The sequence below is a fragment of the Anoplolepis gracilipes genome, chromosome 8 (genome assembly GCF_047496725.1).
Source record: "Anoplolepis gracilipes chromosome 8, ASM4749672v1, whole genome shotgun sequence".
NCBI lineage: Eukaryota > Metazoa > Arthropoda > Insecta > Hymenoptera > Formicidae > Anoplolepis > Anoplolepis gracilipes.
The window spans coordinates 5,110,405-5,129,934 of NC_132977.1; the positions used below are offsets into that span (position 1 = coordinate 5,110,405).

General features: G+C 26.1%; 4 protein-coding genes across 6 annotated transcripts; all 4 read left to right on the forward strand.

The window, feature by feature from the left end:
- The first annotated feature begins 668 nt into the window (after positions 1-668).
- Positions 669-6,323, forward strand: LOC140668811 (uncharacterized). Its single transcript, XM_072898126.1, has 10 exons — positions 669-1,288; positions 1,481-1,816; positions 2,079-2,274; positions 2,548-2,703; positions 2,867-2,930; positions 3,901-4,270; positions 4,633-4,971; positions 5,245-5,440; positions 5,754-5,909; positions 6,073-6,323. Exons 1-10 carry the CDS (start codon positions 927-929, stop codon positions 6,133-6,135), a joined length of 2,238 nt encoding a protein of 745 aa, XP_072754227.1. The 5' UTR covers positions 669-926; the 3' UTR covers positions 6,136-6,323.
- Positions 6,324-9,245: 2,922 nt separating this feature from the next.
- On the forward strand, positions 9,246-11,730 carry LOC140668281 (odorant receptor Or1-like). Of its 3 annotated transcripts, none has more exons than XM_072897159.1 (6): positions 9,246-9,452; positions 9,536-9,970; positions 10,192-10,527; positions 10,779-10,983; positions 11,065-11,235; positions 11,576-11,730. In XM_072897159.1, the coding sequence occupies exons 1-6, from the start codon at positions 9,445-9,447 to the stop codon at positions 11,630-11,632; spliced, it is 1,212 nt and encodes a 403-aa protein (XP_072753260.1). In that variant the 5' UTR covers positions 9,246-9,444; the 3' UTR covers positions 11,633-11,730. The 3 variants fall into 3 exon arrangements, with proteins under 3 accessions (XP_072753260.1, XP_072753262.1, XP_072753261.1); XM_072897161.1 differs by having other exon boundaries at positions 11,080-11,235; XM_072897160.1 differs by having other exon boundaries at positions 11,065-11,229; positions 11,576-11,716.
- A 944-nt stretch (positions 11,731-12,674) lies between these two features.
- Positions 12,675-14,675, forward strand: LOC140668291 (putative odorant receptor 85d). The gene is made up of 5 exons (XM_072897180.1): positions 12,675-13,044; positions 13,212-13,547; positions 13,809-14,007; positions 14,198-14,353; positions 14,628-14,675. Exons 1-5 carry the CDS (start codon positions 12,683-12,685, stop codon positions 14,673-14,675), a joined length of 1,101 nt encoding a protein of 366 aa, XP_072753281.1. The 5' UTR covers positions 12,675-12,682.
- Positions 14,676-15,704: 1,029 nt separating this feature from the next.
- Positions 15,705-18,367, forward strand: LOC140668290 (odorant receptor Or1-like). Its single transcript, XM_072897179.1, has 5 exons — positions 15,705-16,159; positions 16,442-16,774; positions 17,383-17,584; positions 17,778-17,933; positions 18,280-18,367. The coding sequence occupies exons 1-5, from the start codon at positions 15,798-15,800 to the stop codon at positions 18,328-18,330; spliced, it is 1,104 nt and encodes a 367-aa protein (XP_072753280.1). The 5' UTR covers positions 15,705-15,797; the 3' UTR covers positions 18,331-18,367.
- Positions 18,368-19,530: the final 1,163 nt, after the last annotated feature.

The following is a 19,530-nucleotide window of genomic DNA, read 5'->3' on the forward strand; positions in this document are numbered from 1 at the left end:
TAATATGAAGAATTTATTACCATCAACGAGCCTCAATATGATAAAAGCACTTTTCAAATAATTTTATAGATAATTTCTCGTAGATATAAATTATAGTGTGTTTTTTAATGGTCCATATTGTGAATACGAGCTTAGCAAACGTACCGTAACAAGGTATCCATGCTACAAACTATTAATATTACACAACTGAGAGATTGGTAGCTGCTAATAAATTTTTGTGTAAAAAGAGAGTTTAAATATAGTCATATCGAGAAGAAGACATTCTCGAAAAATAAGGAAATATAAATACTTTTTTACTGCTAGCAATCACTAACTGATATATAGATAAATTCTTAGGAAGCTCAAGTTGCCATAAAAAATAAAGAGAGATATTCTATAATCTTATATAAATAATGCAATTATTTAAAATGATCAACTATTTTTCTTCTTCGATTCTACAATAAGATTTTATATGATTTTATTTTCATAAAATTTATCATAATATAAAACTAGAATCTAAGAGAGACTTTGCTTTTATAATTGATGTATGAGGCTATTATATCTGAGAAATACAATTGCAGCTTGAATAATGAAAGTCGTTTTCAAAGAAGGGGAAAGTTAAATGAAGAATATCTTTGTTAAGAAATCGTGAGACTATAGACATTTGTCAGTCTCTTAGAAGATCTATAACGAGTTATAACCCTTATAAAAACGATTTTAATACAGCAATTATAGCCGTGTTAAATAAAATTGTTAACTAATAGCTAACTGTTTTAATAAAATGGGACATAATTTGTTTATAAAATTTATTTATAATAAATAATTATAAAGCGTACATATTTTATAATCTTCTCTAATCTAAGAGAAGGAGACTGTTGTAAGTTGAATAATTTACTTTTCGTCAAATTTGAAAAATAGAAAGCAAGATTAGCTCAAAGTTATGTACAATGCGTGTACTAGAATTTACATTTAAAATTTTAACAATCTGTGGTTGTTGGACACCGAATTCTTGGACATCTTCCTACAGATGTCTCCTGTATCATGTATATACAATTTTTATATTTGTATTAATAAGTACGTTTACACTATCGCAATTCCTGGATCTAATACTAATCGTGGACAATCCGGATGACTTTACCGACAATTTCTATATGCTTCTTGCCATGATCGTTTCCTGCTTTAAAATGTCTAGTTTGTTACTAAATCGTAGCAATATCGCGATGCTAACAGATACCCTTATGAAAAAACCGTGTATACCAATCGAGCCAGATGAGATGAAAATTCGACGGAAATTCGATAGAATTATCGAGTAAGTATATATCATGATATACTTTTTTGTAATGCTAATACATACTCTTTGATCTAAAAATTTTGTTAATTTTCTTTTAAACAAGATTATTAGAAAAAAAGATTATATAATAATAAAAAGAATAATAAATAAATAACGATTGTATAAAAGTAAATAAATAGCGAATGTAAAACGGCCAATAGTTAATTACAGATTGAACACGCTGCATTATGCGATTCTAGTTGAATTTTCAAGCTCATACTCGGTGATACAATCATTATTCACGGACTATTGGGAAAGGAAATTAACGTTCAGAGCCTGGTTACCATTCGATTACTCATCGACAATACTTTTTCACATTATGTACTTTCATCAGTTGATAGCCTTACTTGTTGGGGCTCTTCTACATGTTGCTTGTGACAGTCTGATATGTGGATTAATATTGCACATATGCTGTCAAATAGAGATACTGTCTTCTCGCTTGAAAAGAATCATACGTAATCCAAAAATTCTTCGTGATTACGTTGTTCAACATAATCTTATGATCAAGTTTGTTTTATATAATTACTATGATTTTAATACACATAGTAATATTTTTATTAGCAGAGTATGAAAGTCAAATTGTGAAGGTTCTTAATAATTGTGATTAACATGTTTTTTTTTCGATATTAATTTTTATTTATAATTTTGAAGAATAAAAAATTGTTTTTTAATTACTGTAAAAAACATATTTATGCTGATAGAGAATTAATTAAATAACATAAATCTCTAAAATTTATTCTAGATCTTTAATTTCTAAAATTTATTTTAGATTTGCCTTTACGGTGAATGAGAAGTTCAGATTGATCATTACCTTTCAGTTTATAGTAAGTACATTAGTAGTGTGCGTTACTTTATATCAACTGACCAAAACAAATGCGAAAGTCATTCAATTAGCATTGTATATGTCATGCATGCTAACACAAATCTTTTTATATTGTTGGTACGGGAACGAAGTTAAACTAAAGGTATGCTATTAAAATAAATTCTGCTTTCCATATTTTGTTTGAATATTTTTTCATTTTTTTTGTATCATATAAATTCATTAATATCTCTATTTTAGAATATATATAATTAATACATGTTATATAATACAAAGCTTTTCGAGTAATACTTACATGCTCTGATATGTCAAATAATGTACAAAAGGAATTAAAACTAATTTGTTCTAGATTAATTTCTTTTTTTTTCTCTTGTATTTGAGATCAATATAAAAAAATATTTTGCACTTTTTGTTGTAGAGTATGCAGTTGATCAATAACCTATTTGAAATAGAATGGGTTACGCTGGGCGAAGATGTAAAGAAAGATTTATTGACGATCACAAGATGCGGTACTGTTCCCATCGAATTTACGAGCGCCTATATTTTCCCCATGAATCTTGATTCATTTGTGGGCGTTAGTATATAATTTATTTTTACAGTGCAATTTTTACAGCTTCTTATGATACAATTATTATTGTGATTATTATATATGTATAACAGAGTTCTAAAATATAAAAATTATAAACTTGATAAAGTTTTAAATTTATTAAAAATAATGTATAACTTGTTTATTTTAGTTACTCAAGACATCATATTCGACTTATAACATTCTTAAACAAATGCGAGAGGAAAATGCCGAAGGTAAATAGAAGATTATTATTCAATATTGTTATATCTCATGTTATAAAAATAATGCGATGTAAAAAGTCAGAGATTAAAGTAATATTTTCTCAACATTGTAATAATGCTATGTAATTAATATCCTACGTCATATAATATTATGTATATAATATAATAAAAGAACGATTTAAATAACGATATTAGTTGCATTATAAATATGTTTTTGTATATTATCTTGACTTACATTTATTTTATAGCACATCCATATCTAAATTGATTTGATTAATATACACACATGTACAGGATTCTACATAATTTATTTTGACGTGACGGTGTTAAAACATTTGTTTAAAAAATAACCAAGTGCGATACGACTATAAATTCTATATTTTTTTCTGAGAATGGAACAGGAAGAAAGAAAAAGAGATATAGTACTGCATTATTGACGTTTGTGAATGATTTATGTTTCTTACTTTTTCAGGTTTTTCTAATTTTACAAAGTATTTTTTTGTGAGATATTATGTTATGATATATATTGTATCAAGTCTCCATTTAACGATTTTATTACTTAGTTGGTGCATAAAAATATTATTATGCGAAAGACACATTTGTAATTTGAATAATAAAAATCATTGTGTACGAAGGGGAGAAAGCTGAACGAAGTCGGAGGATCGCGAGGCTATAGACAAGATCGTTAGTCTCTCTCAAGATTTCACTGTGTATTATATTGATATAAAATTGACTGTTTCATTACACTAGTTAAAGCTATTTTCAAAGTAATTGTTGAATTAATTTCAATTTGCAGCAGGAATAACGTGGGAGACGCGTAATTTTGCAAATTAATATACATAATAAGTAATTATGTAAAGTATAGCTGCATTATCTTATTCGTTCGAAATCAAGAAAACAGATTACGCTATATGTCCGATAATTTATTTTCCGTGGATATTTATTTATTATTTTTGTGTAAAAAATAGATAAGAAAATAAAGTTAAAATGCACTTATTGGGATTTACGTTCAAAATTTTAATCAGTTGCGGTTGTTGGATACCGAAATCCTGGACCGTTTCATTCTACAGACGCTTTATTTATCATATATATACAATTTTTATACTTTTATTGATAAATACATTTACGTTGTCGCAATTTTTGGATATAATTTTAATTGTCGACAATCCGGAAGACTTTATGGATAATTTCTACATGTTGCTTGCCATGATCGTTTCTTGCTTTAAAATGTATAGTCTATTAATAAATCGCAACAACATTGCAATGCTGATAGACATTCTAATGAGTGGACCGTGCAAACCACTGGAACCAGCGGAGATAGAAATACGACAGAAATTCGATAAGCTCATTGAGTAAATATTCCGAAATAATAGAGTTTTAATCGTTACGTATTTATAAAAATTAAATTATTCATATTCTTTATAATTTAAATTAACATAATTTTTTTTCAATAGAGCATTATAACTTCTGATGATCAAATTTTTGAAAAAATCTTGCAATTTATTTTAATAAGTGATAATATTTCTTTGCAATGCGTTAATGTTTAATATACTTTCTTTCCTGGAATTATGTTCTAAAAAGATAAAATTAAGGAGTATTATTATAGGAAAGCAACTTGTTTTTTAATTTAAACTGTTTTATGTTGGAAAAAATTAACATTGAAAAAATATTGAATTGTTAATGAAACGCAAAACCGCCTGCAGTCATTTTACAGGACAAATACCTTGCATTATATGATTCTGGTCGAATTGACATGTGTATCTACAGCGGTAGCGTCATTACTCACGGACTACAAGAAGGAAAAATTAACTTTTAGAGCGTGGTTACCATTTGACTACTACTCCTCGGCAACGCTTTTTCATTTTACTTATTTTCATCAATTAATAAGCTTGACAGTTGGATCTGTCTTACACGTTGCTTGCGACGGTATTATTTGCGGACTATTGTTGCATATATGCTGTCAAATAGAAATATTAAGTTATCGTTTGAAGAACATCATGCGCAATCCAAGAACACTTCGTGACTGCGTTATTCAGCACAACCTTATAATTAAGTTTGTTTTTACTAATATTGATAAAAAATTATTCTTTTATATTTTCCTGTATAATTATATTATACATACTTTTTAGTTAAATCTTTTAGAAATAAGTTGAGGAGATGTGTTTATGTGCAAATGATTACTTGTAGTTTAAATGTACTGTATCTTTCATTAACTTTTTTATTTTCTACATAAATATGAATCAGAAATGCTTATTTAATTTTTTATATATTTATTTAATATTTTTACCAATAATTAAATATATTAAAAGTGTTTATTTGATTTTAGATTTGCCTATCTATTGAACAAAAAATTCAGGTTTACTATCAGCTTTCAGTTTCTTGTAAGTACGTTGGTGGTGTGTTTCACTTTATATCAATTAACTAAGACAAGTGAAAAATTCGTCGAATTAGGAATGTATATGTCGTGCATGCTGACACAAATTTTTTTATATTGTTGGTACGGGAATGAAGTTAAACTGAAGGTATGTGCTTTTGAGATAAATATTTTTTTCTAATGTCATATTTTATGTGTTTAGTTATATCATTCACGTATAATTAAATATTCTAAAAATATTTCATTTCGCATAAAATATTTTTTTTTACATTATACGCAGATAAAACGTTAAGCGTAAACATTAAATATGTAATTTTTTTATACAGAGGTACGAAATCTTAGATCAATATTAATATTAATTCTTGCATCAAAAATAATGAATATGTAATCTTAAAATTAATCTTTATATTTTTTTATACAATTAAAAGATTAATAAATGGATCTTCCATCTTTGAACATAGAGTCTACAACTAATCAATGATCTATATGAAATAAAATCGTTTACGCTGGGACGAAACATACAAAAGGATTTATTAACAATCACAATACGCAGTCAAGTGCCCATTGAATTTAGCAGCGCCTACGTTATACCTATGAATGTGGATTCGTTTATGAGTGTTAGTATAAAAAATATATTTTTTATATTATTATGATTAACTCGACACTATATAATAGCGGTTGTTATTTAAAAAAATATACATGTATATATATTTCTTATGCTATAATTATATTTTATAAACACCATTAAAATAAAAAGTAAGACAATTTTATTTATTACAGTTGCTCAAAACATCATATTCAACTTATAACATACTTCAACAAATGCAAGATCCGAATAAGTAAAACAAATACAAAGATGTTGCCCTATGATTCTTTTTACAATATGTACGTGAAGCTGAGAAAGTTAAAATAAACTAATTTTTCTCGTCTACATCTCTTTAGAGGGGTAAAGAGGGGTTATAGAATTTTCAAAAATGAGAATCTATTTCTTGGTAAAATACACCAAGTAAAATATGTACACGATTTAAATTCGCGGAAAGAATTAATTTCTATTAAAATCCACGCATTAACATTCGCGTATGGCTCTCATTGCCAAGTTAATAGTTGCGTGTTTTAAAATAAACTGTTTTATTAATATTAATATTACATATATTATTTATATATATTATATATTGTATATAACTCATAGATAAAAAAAACTTATTAAGTGTAATTTAGTATGTATGCAAAAATTTCTTTATTTATATTTTCCATTTATGTTTATATATTATTTCTATTTCTTTTATCATATATACATATATTTATGTTTATATTATTTTTATGTAATATATGTATATATGCAAGATTCTGTGTGCATTCAATGCGACTATATGAGAATATTGGATTAAAAACTGACATTGCAAAAATAAATAGAAAGAAGCAGTAAATTAAATATTTTTATATTAGTAGAGATTATCGAAACTTTTCTAAAGATTTCTATTTTTATTCTTTATACAGTTTTATACAGTTTTTTAATATTTAATTTGATAAAGTTTCTGACAACGTCATTATGTCATGACGTCGTAGTCTATGATTGAGTCCATATTTAATATTTGCAAAGTATTGTTGTATAAAAAAGATGTATAGATTGCAATTTGAATAAAAAAATTTTTAAATATGAAGGGAAAAGTTATATCAACGTATTGTGGGACAATATTATAAAATGATTTGCACAACTATAGATATTCTATGGTTGTCAGTCTTTTTCAAGATTTTTTAATAATATTTTTTAGAAAAACATTTTTATTATTTTATTTCATTTGAGCTCGAGGGAGTGAGAAAAAATCGCGGATTGAGATTGAATTTAATTATCGGCTCTCACATATTCATATATATAATTTTAAAGTACTTTTCTAATTTATTCTTTGAATAATTATTGTATTATAAATACTGTAAAATCTTACATTTAGTTATTTAAAACAAGGAAAATCAGAGAATGCATCTTTGAAATAATTATTCATAATTATTGCTTTTTCTGGAGGACGGATATTGAAAATCTCGGCAAGTAAATTAGAAATTAAATATACGCGTATTAGATTTTACGTTTAAGGTATTAATAATTTGTAAATGTTGGATACCAGGGATTCCTTGACAACACTGTAACAAATAGTTAGTTTACAGTGCGTACACAATTTTCATAAGACTAATGTACGTACGTTTATGCTATTGTAATTAATGGATGTTAATCATGGACAATGTCAATGATTTTATCGATAATTTCGACATGTTTTTTGTCCTTACTGTCTCCTGCTGTTCACCTTGAGAAATCGCAATAATATCGAGATGCTAATATTCGATATTCTTGTAAAGAAACTATGTAGACTGGATCAGTTTGACGAAATCGAGATTCAGTAGAAATTTGATAGACTTATATATAGTGAGTAAATGTAGTATAGTTATATAATGAGATTTAATTATATATGTAATATACAATAGCTATAATAATTTGTAATAATTAATAATATTTATGGCGTATTTATAAATATGTGAAATAAATTATTATATTTTAGAAATTTATTGATACTATATGAAGCTCTCTTTAATATAACAAGCATTTGATTGAAGAGAGATATAAGTCGCAAAGCTAACGTCGAAGCAAAGTTGAATGAAAATTGAAACAGAAAAATCTTTACAGTCATCTTGCAGGATAAACATACTTTACTATGCAAACCTGGTCGAGACAACGTGTGTATGCATTGCCATGACATTGTTGCTGACAGAATTCAGTAAAGGAAGATTGAGATTCAGAGCATGGTTACTATTCAACTACATATTGGCATCACTGTTTCGTATTGTATATATATACCAGTTGATGTGTTTAACAGCTGTAACTCTCCATGTGGCTGTTTGATATGTAGTCTGCATGTTTGCTGTTAAATTAAAATAATGCCGTTTGAGAAAAATTATATGCAACCGAGATATCCTTCGCGAATATATTTTTTAATAAACAATATGTATTTAATTAGGTGTTTTTTTGGCACAGATAATATTACATGTATATATAAATATTTCGTAATTTTTTCGTAATCAATACAACATCGTAACAATTGTGTACTAATTCTTCTGTTTGTATTATTCAGAAGGAAAAAGGACCCAGAAAACAATTTTGATAATATCAAAAGTAAAAATACATTCTACTTGATAATTTTCGATTAACTATAGAACTTTTGTTTAATTTATTTATTCATGAATTTGTCGCATTTATTTAAGCGTAATATATTATTCATATAATTTTAATTAATAAATTATTATGAATTTTGAAATATTTTAAATATTTAAATATTTTCAAACTTTTGACTTTTTAATTTTATAATTCTAGACTCGCTCGCTTGGTAAATAAAAAATTTAGATTGACTATTGTATGTAATACATTAAGTCAACTATTGTTGTGATATTTTTACTTACATATTTTACATACTGGTTCAATTATATTTGCATCATTTTGTCTATCTCCCTTTAGATACGTATATATGTATTGGATCATATAAACTAGAATTTATAGTGACTAATAGTTAAAGATCAATATTAAAAAGAAGTAAACCTTCATGGTTTGCAATAGAAATTTTACGCTTACATAAATTAAGATCTTTTTAGTTGAAGTATAACTCTTTTTAGTTGAAGTATAAGTTATCGACATTAATATTTTAATAGTAAGTACATAGATCCCGATTTGATATTCGTAAGACATGTAATTCCATAAAGCAGAATTCTAGTGAAGCATTATTATGTCATGATGTCAAGTTTGTGTTTAGACGATTGCATAAAAATAATACTATCGAAGGAACATAATTGCACAATCTGAATAATAAAAGATGTCAAAGGGGGAAGTTAAAAATAGTGTATTATTATCCCGGAAGATATCGAAGCTATAGACAGTCCATGGTCAGTTTGTCATAAGATTTTATCCAAGTGCATTAAATTACTTTTTACGAAAAAAAAACTTTTATTTTTATAATACTACTATTTAATACAGTAATTTCAGAAAATTGTCAGTTGAGATGTAATTTGAGTATCAACTAAAATCATCGTATAGATTTTTGAAAAATTGATTAAATAATGATGCTTTATTAAACGAAAGCTTGAAATGTTCTCTAATTAATTTAAAAAATATATATGTGCATGTATGTATAAATTTAAAAAATTTTTTTAAATTTTGAGTAGAGACTGCTGTGCATTGTATGTATATAACATGTATATAACACAGTATAGAACCTGGCATAATTTTTCTCGAAAGAGAAGCACTAACAGATAACATCGAGAAAGATACGTATATAAAGATGCGTACATTGGATTTTACATTAAAAATATTGACGATCTGCGGCTGCGGGCGACCAGATTCCTGGACAATGCCGTGCAAACGGTTAGTCTACTACGTCTACACAATTTTCATATTGCTATTAATACACACGTTTATGCTGTCGCAATTGATGGATTTGATTATGACTGTGGACAATTCCGACGATTTCACCGATAATTTCTACATACTACTCGCTATGATTGTTTCTTGCTGTAAGATGTTTGCTCTGTTAGTGAATCGCAGTAACATTGAGATGTTAATCGATACTCTTACGAGAAAACCGCTTCAGCCGATTGAATCCGATGAAATGGAGATTCGACAGAAATACGAGAGATTAATACAGTACGTATCGCGAACTAATCTTAATTACTGTTTTATTTGATAATCTTCGCATAATTTTAATATGTAGATTTAGATCAAAATTATGTACCAAAATAATTCAATTTCTTTTTACATTAAGCTGTCTTTTTATTTATGTAAATACATATAATGTTCTACAACTTTTTCGAAGAAAAACATTAAATGAAAAGTGAAACACGAAAATGTCCATAGTCGTTTTACAGATCCAATACACTTCATTACGTTATTCTGGTCGAGACAACGTGTCTATGCGTTACCGTAACGTCGTTATTGACGGAATTCAGAAAAGGCAATTTGACGTTTCGGGGATGGCTGCCATTCGACTATTCGTCGCCGCTACTATTTCTTTTTGTATACGCTCATCAATTGATAAGTTTTACAGTCGGATCTGTTCATCATGTAGCATGCGACAGTCTCATATGCGGATTATTAATGCATATTTGTTGTCAACTAGAGATATTGGAATGCCGTATAAGAAAAGGCACACGTAATCCGAAAATTCTTCGCGAATGTGCTATTCAGCACAAACATATATTCAAGTTCGTTTCTATTAACATTGCGAATAAAAATAATTTTCATCATTAATATTTACGTAATAGATTTATAGCACGGTTCTTTTCTATATGATAGGAAAAAGTAAATTCGTATGTTATTTTTTCAAACAATATAAAATTATTCCTGTTAAATATTTTCTACTGATATACATTATTTTTCATATACATTTATATTTTTTTATCTATATCTTTCCAATATTCGAGAGTTATAATATTACGTTTACAATTAATTCTAGATTCGCTTATATGGTGAATGATAAATTCAGACTAACTATATTTATTCAATTTGTTGTAAGTACGCTGGTAGTGTGTTTCAATCTGTATCAATTTACCAAGTCAACTGCATTAAGAGCAAAGTACATACAACTAATACTGTATATGTCCTGCATGCTATCGCAAATCTTTTTTTATTGCTGGTGCGGGAATGAAGTTAAATTGAGGGTACGTGCTTTTAAAATAATTATCTCTTTTATATGAACATTTAGTATATTTTATACGTAGACTAAATAAATAAAAAACCAGAGTTATTATATACAGAGTCGGCAATTGGTGGATAATGTGTTTGACATGGAGTGGTTTGAACTGAATGAAGATCACAAAAAAGCTCTATTACTAATCATGAAACGCAGCACTGTACCAATCGAATTTACCAGTGCCTCTGTTATTTCTATGAACCTCGATTCATTTGTAGGTGTTAGTATCGAAATTTATTGTCGTTGTATAACTAATAATTGTATGGAAAATTGTAGTGTCAAAATTGTTTTAATTCAGCTTTGTTCAACAAAAAAAAAAAGTAATCAAACTAAATTAAATTTTCTTTATATTAAGAGTAAATAAACTTAAATATTTAATATATTTAATAAAGAGAAATTTATTTATACTTACATAATCGCGTATTTCAACTTTGCTTTTAAGATTAAGAAACTTTTTTTATGAAATTTTTGAATATTTTGTTATATTGCCTAATCAATTTAATCGTATACATACCTGTATAATTGATTTTAAATTACAATATTAATAATTTTAATTGCAGTTACTTAAAACATCGTATTCTGCTTACAATATACTTCAGCGAACGCAAGATTCATAACATGAAACACAATTTAAAAAAAAGTTACATACCATTTTTACCATTGACAATGTAAATCTATGTTATGAACATCTTATCACAGAGTAAAATATTATATCAGTATTTATTTTATACCATATATTATAATACTGGTAATTTGCTATATTGTGTATATCACTAATGCTATGCAAATAAAAATATTATAATTAAAAAATTGTTATATGTGTCATATGCTTTACTGTTAAAATATATAGGTTTTACTTACATTGCACGCTAATAGTACTATTATGATTATATCATTTGGAGATTGCATACATGTGAGTGTTGAACTAGAAATTATAGATATGAATCAATACACAGGAAGGAAAATCTGTCATCATTCAATATGATAAATTTACAACGTTATTAAATATTTCCAAAGAAGGGACAGACAGAAGCATGGGAGTTACCAATATTAATATTTTATGCAACATAAATATGTATGTACAGACCGTGTATACGCGACATTTGAGAGTTCTTTTCTTTTCTTTGACAATTTTTTGCGAACGTATAATTTATTTTAAATTTGTATTGAGATGCACATCCTCTCTCTCCCCTTCTAATAAGACAAAATTTGTGTCGAATGTCCGTGTTATATTATTATTTCATGAAAATATTATTTCATGCAAGAAACATAGTCGCAATTTTAATAATAAAAATGGTCATGTACGGAGAGAGAAGTTATTCATAGAAATCAAAGAGTATCTGCTAAGAAATCGTGGATCTATAGACATTTGTTCCTTTAGAGAGTTTATACATTTGATTATTGTTCGTGCTAGTAATTTGATTGTAACGTCGCAATTTAAAGTTGCATTTGAAAAAATTGTACCGGTAACTTTTCTTATATATCTTAGCAGAGATCTCTGAGAAAATTAATTAAGCAAATTATATATACATATATATTTATTTGATTATAAAAAAGAATTAGAAAAAAATACCGGTTAGAGAATCTTTACATAAATTTTTAGATTCATGTAATTTTTGTGCTGTCTAACTGTATACATGGAATATCGAAAGACATAAATTCAAAACATGCGCATATTAAATTCCACTTTTAAATTCTTAATTATTTGCGGTTGCTGGCGACCGACTTCTTGGACTTCGCCATGCAAACGCGTAATGTATCATATGCATACAGTTTTCATATTTGTGTTAATAAACACATTCACCTTATCGCAATTACTGGATATTATTCTTATCGTGGATAATGCCGACGACTTTACTGATAATTTTTATATGTTACTTGCAATGATTGTTTCTTGCTGTAAAATGCTTAGTATGTTGATGAATCGCAAAAATATTGCAATATTAGCCAACATTCTCACGGAAAAACCATGTAAGCCATTGGAACCAAGTGAAATGGAAATATACAACAGATTTGATAAGGGTGCGCAGTAAGTATTTTGCAAATCGATAATTTTTGTAATAAATGCTATATTAAAATTAATGTCCGGTTACGCAAAAAATTAATTTAAAAAATTTAAAAAAAGAAAAACAAATTAACATTAAGCAAAACACTGATAACAAATGATATGCAACAATGTCTGCAGTTATTTTTCAGGGCAAATATGATACATTATGCTATTATGGTTGAGACAACTTGTGTATGCATCACGTTAACATCGTTGTTAACAGACTTCAGAAAACGGACATTGACATTCAGAGCCTGGTTGCCATATGATTATTCAGTGCCATTTTTATATTATATTACATATGCTCACCAATTGATAAGTTTGACAATTGGATCCGTTCTTCATGTCGCTTGCGATGGTCTTATTTGTGGACTATTGGTGCATATTTGTTGTCAGATTAAGATATTAGAATCTCGTTTGAAAAGGATAACACGTGAGCCTGATATTTTGCACGATTGTATTCTGCAACATAATCGTATTTTTGAGTTTGTATAAATATTTATATATGTATAGTATAATTAATAACAAATAATTAATATTATATATAAATCAATATTAATAATAATAAATCAATCAAATAATCAATTTATTATAATAATTAATTTTACAAGTTATTACAAAAACATTAATATTGTTGCTTTGATAAAAATAATGCAAGTGCTATAAATAAATAAATAAATTAATTAATTAAAAATATATATATCAAAATTTAGATATTGAAAAAAACTGATTTCATTTAATTGCAGTCTTGCTTTTACGATTAATGAGAAGTTCAGATATACTATTACTATTCAATTTATAGTAAGCACATTGGTGGTGTGCTTTAATCTATATCAATTAACCAGAACGGTCAATGTAAAGTACATTCAATTGACATTGTATATGTGCTCCATGTTAACGCAAATCTTTTTTTATTGTTGGTATGGAAATGAAGTAAAGATAAAGGTATGCGATTGTTAAAATAATCATATAAAAAGAATTATTAAAATAAATTGCAATAATTGTAATAAATAAGTAGTTAGATTTACAAATTTATAAAATGCATATCTTTACATATTTCAATATTATTTAAATATTAAAATAATATACAAATAATATGTGAATAAAAACTATTGTTATATTATAATAAAAATAGAGCCGACAACTCGTTCATAATATTTTCGAAATAGAATGGTACATGTTGGATCAGAATGTAAAAAAAGCTTTATTAATGATTATGAAACGTAGTACAATGCCAATCGAATTCACCAGCGCCTACATCATCTCTATGAATCTTGACTCTTTCGTAGGTGTTAGTATAAAATGTTTTTTTATTATCATGCAAGATTAATGGGCAAGTTTAATAACATCTATATTTAATATTAAATGCATATATAAATTTAAAGAAAAAAAACAAATTTTTTTGGCACTAAATAAATAAATATATACATATATAATCAGAAAATTGCATTACATATTAATATAATAGATTATTATATATAAAGTATTTTTATTGGTTTCTTCTTAATAATTCGAATTTTATAATTCTTTATTTATAATACATGTATAATATTTGTTTATTGCAGTTGCTTAAAACCTCATATTCAGCTTACAACATATTGCAGCAAGTATAAAAATGATACAATGTACTTGATAACTACATAAATTTAGTATTACATTATTTACATTTAAATAACGATAAATTTTTAATATTAAGAGATAATAGAATATTACAATTAATGATAATCTTTGTATCAATCTTGATGGATAAAAGAATAAAAATAGGAATTAAATACATTTCTTTAATCTCTCTCTCTCTCTCTCTCTCTCTCTCTCTCTCTCTCTCTCTCTCTCTCTCTCTCTCTCTCTCTCATTCTTTTTTTATTACATGTCATATACTTTAAACGCATTCTTTATTTATGTAATATGTAATCGGGAATAGTTTAATATTTTGCAAAATTATTTTTTTACGTTGTATAGGCCTAATTATTAAAACTTATACAATCGATATTGATTATATCTAGATATTTTCAATTCTTTTATTAGAAATTGTAAGATCAATATATTAAAAGGAAGATTTAATACAATGTGGCATTTGGGCGTAATAAAATGTTTTCTTTCAAAAGAGAGAGTATATTTTACCTACATAATTATATTACGTTAGAATAACTTGTAAGTGGCTATTTAATATTTAAACGTTTCCTCTTTTATTTCCTCTGCGCTCCGCCTTCAAGAGACATGCGTTCAGAAATTGTTATAGGAACATTGCAGCTGTAGGTTGTATTTTCGATTCATGAGAATACTATACAAGAGACATTATTGCAAAATGAATATTAAAGCTATTGATTACGAGGGGAAAGCTAAGTGAACATACCACCTGCGAAAAAAGTAGCAAAGTTACAAACTTTCGTCAGTCGTTCTATGTTGGTTATGCTGCGCGTTATTTTTATTTAAATCTGTGTCCAAATAATTTTAACTATAATATCATTTATATTATTTTTTATTTAATTATTATTTAATATCCTTTTGATAAAAATTAATATGTATACATTCTGTATACATTATATCATGTACATAGTTTATGATTAATTAAAAATATAAAATATAAAAAAAAATCTTTATTAGTATAATATTATAACACGTGTAGACTATTAATTTACTTATTGTATTTTCGCAAGTAAATTATATTGTTTCATTTAATATAATTAATAACAATACACTGGAGTGCAATCGATTATTTTACGAAGAATTTCGTAATGCAAGTGTTGGAATTTACTTTTAAGGTGTTAACAATATGCGGTTGTTGGAGACCGGAGTCGTGGACATCGATGTATAAACGCATAATATATCGAGTGTACACAGTTTTAGTAATTTTGTTAGTAAATAGTTTTGCACTGTCGCAATTTATGGATGCAATTTTTATCGCAGAAAATCCCGACGATCTATCTGATAATTTTTGCATAATGCTCCCTATGATTATTTCTTCTTATAAAATGCTTAGTCTATTGGTAAATCATGAAAGTATTGTTAAATTGACTAACATTTTGACAAAGGAACCATGCAGACCGTCGAGACCGAATGAAATAAAAATTCACTATAAATTCGACAAAGGCATACAGTAAGTATTATTATCAGCAAACAATAATAATTATATTAGTAGTATTGACTGTTGACTAAAAATTATCATTGTAACATATTACTTAATTTTAAATATTAACTTTTATATTTATATTTATTAGTCTTCTTTCTTTAGTTTATTAATAAAGTTTTCTCTTTTGGTTTAATCTTTAATATTTTTTTCTTAATATTGTAAAAATAAATGCTAAGACACTGTACTGAAATTGTTGCACTTTTCGAACAAAAAAGTACGAAGAAACATAAATGTGCAGCCATTTTACAGAGTTAACACTTTCCATTATGCAACTTTGGGCTTAGTGACATGTGCTAGTATTACGTTCATATCTTTATTGACGGATTTCGGTGAAAGAAAATTAACATACAGAGCATGGGTGCCATTCGAATATTCATCTACAATTATATTTTACATGTTATATGCTCATCAGTTGATATGTTTATTTATGGGTGCTCTGTTGAATGTTGCTTGCGACGGTCTCATCTGCGGATTATTAGTGCACATTTGCTGTCAATTTGAAATTTTGGCGTGTCGTTTGAGAAAAATTATGTTTTCAGGCACTCTTCGCAATTGCGTACGACAACATTGCAATATTTTCAGGTCAGTATAATACAATGTTTGTAATACATTTTATAAATTTGACAATTTTTTTATTTATAGCATGAATATTCCAAGGTATATAGAGAAAATAATAATAATTAATTCTAGAGTGTAATATAATAAAAAGAGAATTATAATAAATTAATGAAAAAAATAATAGTAAGAAAGTATAATTGAAAAATATTTTGTTTCAAATAATTTCTAAAATAAACAAGACACTGTTTACTTCTTAGAAAAAATGAATTATGTTATTATATATATAATTAATATATGATTAAATTTGACGCGATCTAGTTATTGTTTAATATATTTGTCCATATATAACTAAATCCGGAATTTGACGTAATATAATGTGGCTATGTATAATAATATTCAAAATTTGGCGTCATATGATCTTAACTTTATATATGTATATAATCATATTTTATATAATAATTTTATATATAATTTATATAATCATATTTGGCTAACTCTAGTTTTATATATATTCAGACTGAATATAATAATATAAAGATATGATTAGATATGTAAGATCATATTGCGCCAAATTTCAGATATTGTTACATATGATCAAAAGTATAAAAATCCTTTATCAATTTTATCTTTAGATTTGCTTTTATTGTGAATGCGACGTTTAGAATGGTTATTACTATTCAATTTTTAATGAGTATGCTAGTGGTATGCTTCAATCTCTATCAATTAACTCAATTGAAAATAGGTGCAAGATATATTCGATTAGCAATGTTCATGTGTTGCATGCTGACACAAATTTTCGTTTTCTGCTGGTACGGCAACGAAGTCAAATTAAAGGTGCAAGCATTTAATTATTAATGTATTTTCTATAATTAGTGTAACATTTTAATATTAAAATAGTTATTTATTTTTTATATATCTTTATGTTACTATTTATATTTATATATTTATGTTAACATATTGAATTTACATATACATATATGTTTATAAATAAATATTTATAAACAAGATGTTTTACATATTCAAGTAGAGTCGTCAATTTGTCGATAACATTTTTCAAATTCAATGGTTAGAGATGGACGAAAATTTAAAAAAATCTTTAATAATAATAATGAAGCGTACAGCGATGCCTATCGAAATTACAAGCGCTTACACCATCTCTATGAATCTTGATTCTTTTATGGGTGTAAGTACAAAAGTATTACATGTATAATTGAAGCTGATTTTGTCAACGCACTTTAGATTCAATTTTGCATAAAATTGATGTTCAATATTGAAATAAAAGATGTTAATCAATTTGAAAGAAAAACATTTATTGTATTCAAAATAAGAAAATTAATTGAGTTAAATCTAATAAAATCTAATTAATTGAAATTTATAATTTTATTATACTAAATCAATAAAAATTGAAATATATTGCATAAAAATATCGCGTTTTATATTCGTCTTTACTATATTTCATTATTAGCTAAATCATCAAATATATTAATGTAAATATAAATTGAGATTACGAACATCTGTATTTGTTGTAGATACTTAAAACATCATATTCGGCTTACAATTTGCTTCAAAAAATGGAGTGAAAGATAGAGTAAAAATTGACCTATGCTATATAATACATCAATATTATTGTTTTATTCAGTTGTTATGAATGTCATGAATAACAGCCAGTATTATAAATGATGGATAATACATAGTATTAAATAAATAAATAAAAAACTGGATTAAACAATCTAAAATTGCTATATTTTTCATTACATTAAACTATTCCATTACAAAATGTAATCATAATTGTTAAAATTTGCTTTAGTGTCTGTATACATGTATAATTTACACACATATGACATTGTGATATATAAAATTAATGTAACAGTATATTTTTTATAGAAATATATAAGTCCATTTCACACGATATTTTATAGATAAATTTTTGTTAGTTGTGCAATGTTTAACGATTTTGTTTTATATTTTTTATTCGTTAAAAATATACTTTATATGAAAATATCATCATGTATTATTTTTGTACAAAATTTACGTTGTTATTCAATAACATAAATAGAAAAATATTAACGTTGATTCTTCTGTCACAAACTTTTAGATTAATAAAAGAAATCTAAGTAAAGTACATTTTTTATATTTACTTATTTTTATTTTTGCACACACAAACGCACATATATTTTAATATATTTTCTATTTATGTTATGCTATTTACGATAGTAAACTCATATGATGGTTAAATTTAGTATCCTGTTAATATTCTGTAAAACTATTTTCTCATCTATGCCTCACTCAAGTCGATATTATTGATGTTATACTTTAGAGATTTTCATTGTACCGACGAGAATCAACGTATGTATATATATGAAAGAAAGATTTAACGTGATACTCCTTTAGAACTACTACGTATAGTAAGAAATAAAATATTTGCAGAGAAGAATATGTAAAATAACTATAGACATATATTATAAGTGACTATTTCCAACTATTTTTTTTTTATTTCTCCTGCCTTCCGTCTTTAGAAGATGCTCTATACATATGTGTGCTGCATATTAAATTCATAAATATATTATGTCTACATATGTCGCAAAGAGCATTATTGCAGAAATAAATAATAAAATAAGCAGTCGAGAGAGGAAATTTACTGAGAAATGCCATCATCTCGAAAAAGAATGACAAAGTTATATACTTTTGTCAGTCGTTGTAAGAATTGTATTGAACATCTTTTATATCCGTGTATCTATAAAGAATTTCATCATAATATTATTCAATCTCCTGTTCTTTAT

Coding starts and splice junctions, on each gene's coding strand:
- LOC140668290 (XM_072897179.1), top strand. CDS start 15,798: ATGCAAGTGTTGGAATTTACTTTTAAGGTGTTAACAATATGCGGTTGT. Junction 16,160..16,441: donor AAATTCGACAAAGGCATACA/GTAAGTATTATT, acceptor GCCATTTTACAG/AGTTAACACTTTCCATTATG. Junction 17,585..17,777: donor GCAACGAAGTCAAATTAAAG/GTGCAAGCATTT, acceptor ATATTCAAGTAG/AGTCGTCAATTTGTCGATAA.
- LOC140668291 (XM_072897180.1), top strand. CDS start 12,683: ATGCGCATATTAAATTCCACTTTTAAATTCTTAATTATTTGCGGTTGC. Junction 13,045..13,211: donor AGATTTGATAAGGGTGCGCA/GTAAGTATTTTG, acceptor GTTATTTTTCAG/GGCAAATATGATACATTATG. Junction 13,548..13,808: donor CAACATAATCGTATTTTTGA/GTTTGTATAAAT, acceptor ATTTAATTGCAG/TCTTGCTTTTACGATTAATG.
- LOC140668281 (XM_072897159.1), top strand. Junction 10,528..10,778: donor CAGCACAAACATATATTCAA/GTTCGTTTCTAT, acceptor AATTAATTCTAG/ATTCGCTTATATGGTGAATG. Junction 11,236..11,575: donor ACCTCGATTCATTTGTAGGT/GTTAGTATCGAA, acceptor TTTTAATTGCAG/TTACTTAAAACATCGTATTC.
- LOC140668811 (XM_072898126.1), top strand. CDS start 927: ATGCGTGTACTAGAATTTACATTTAAAATTTTAACAATCTGTGGTTGT. Junction 2,275..2,547: donor GGAACGAAGTTAAACTAAAG/GTATGCTATTAA, acceptor TTTTTGTTGTAG/AGTATGCAGTTGATCAATAA. Junction 4,271..4,632: donor AAATTCGATAAGCTCATTGA/GTAAATATTCCG, acceptor GTCATTTTACAG/GACAAATACCTTGCATTATA.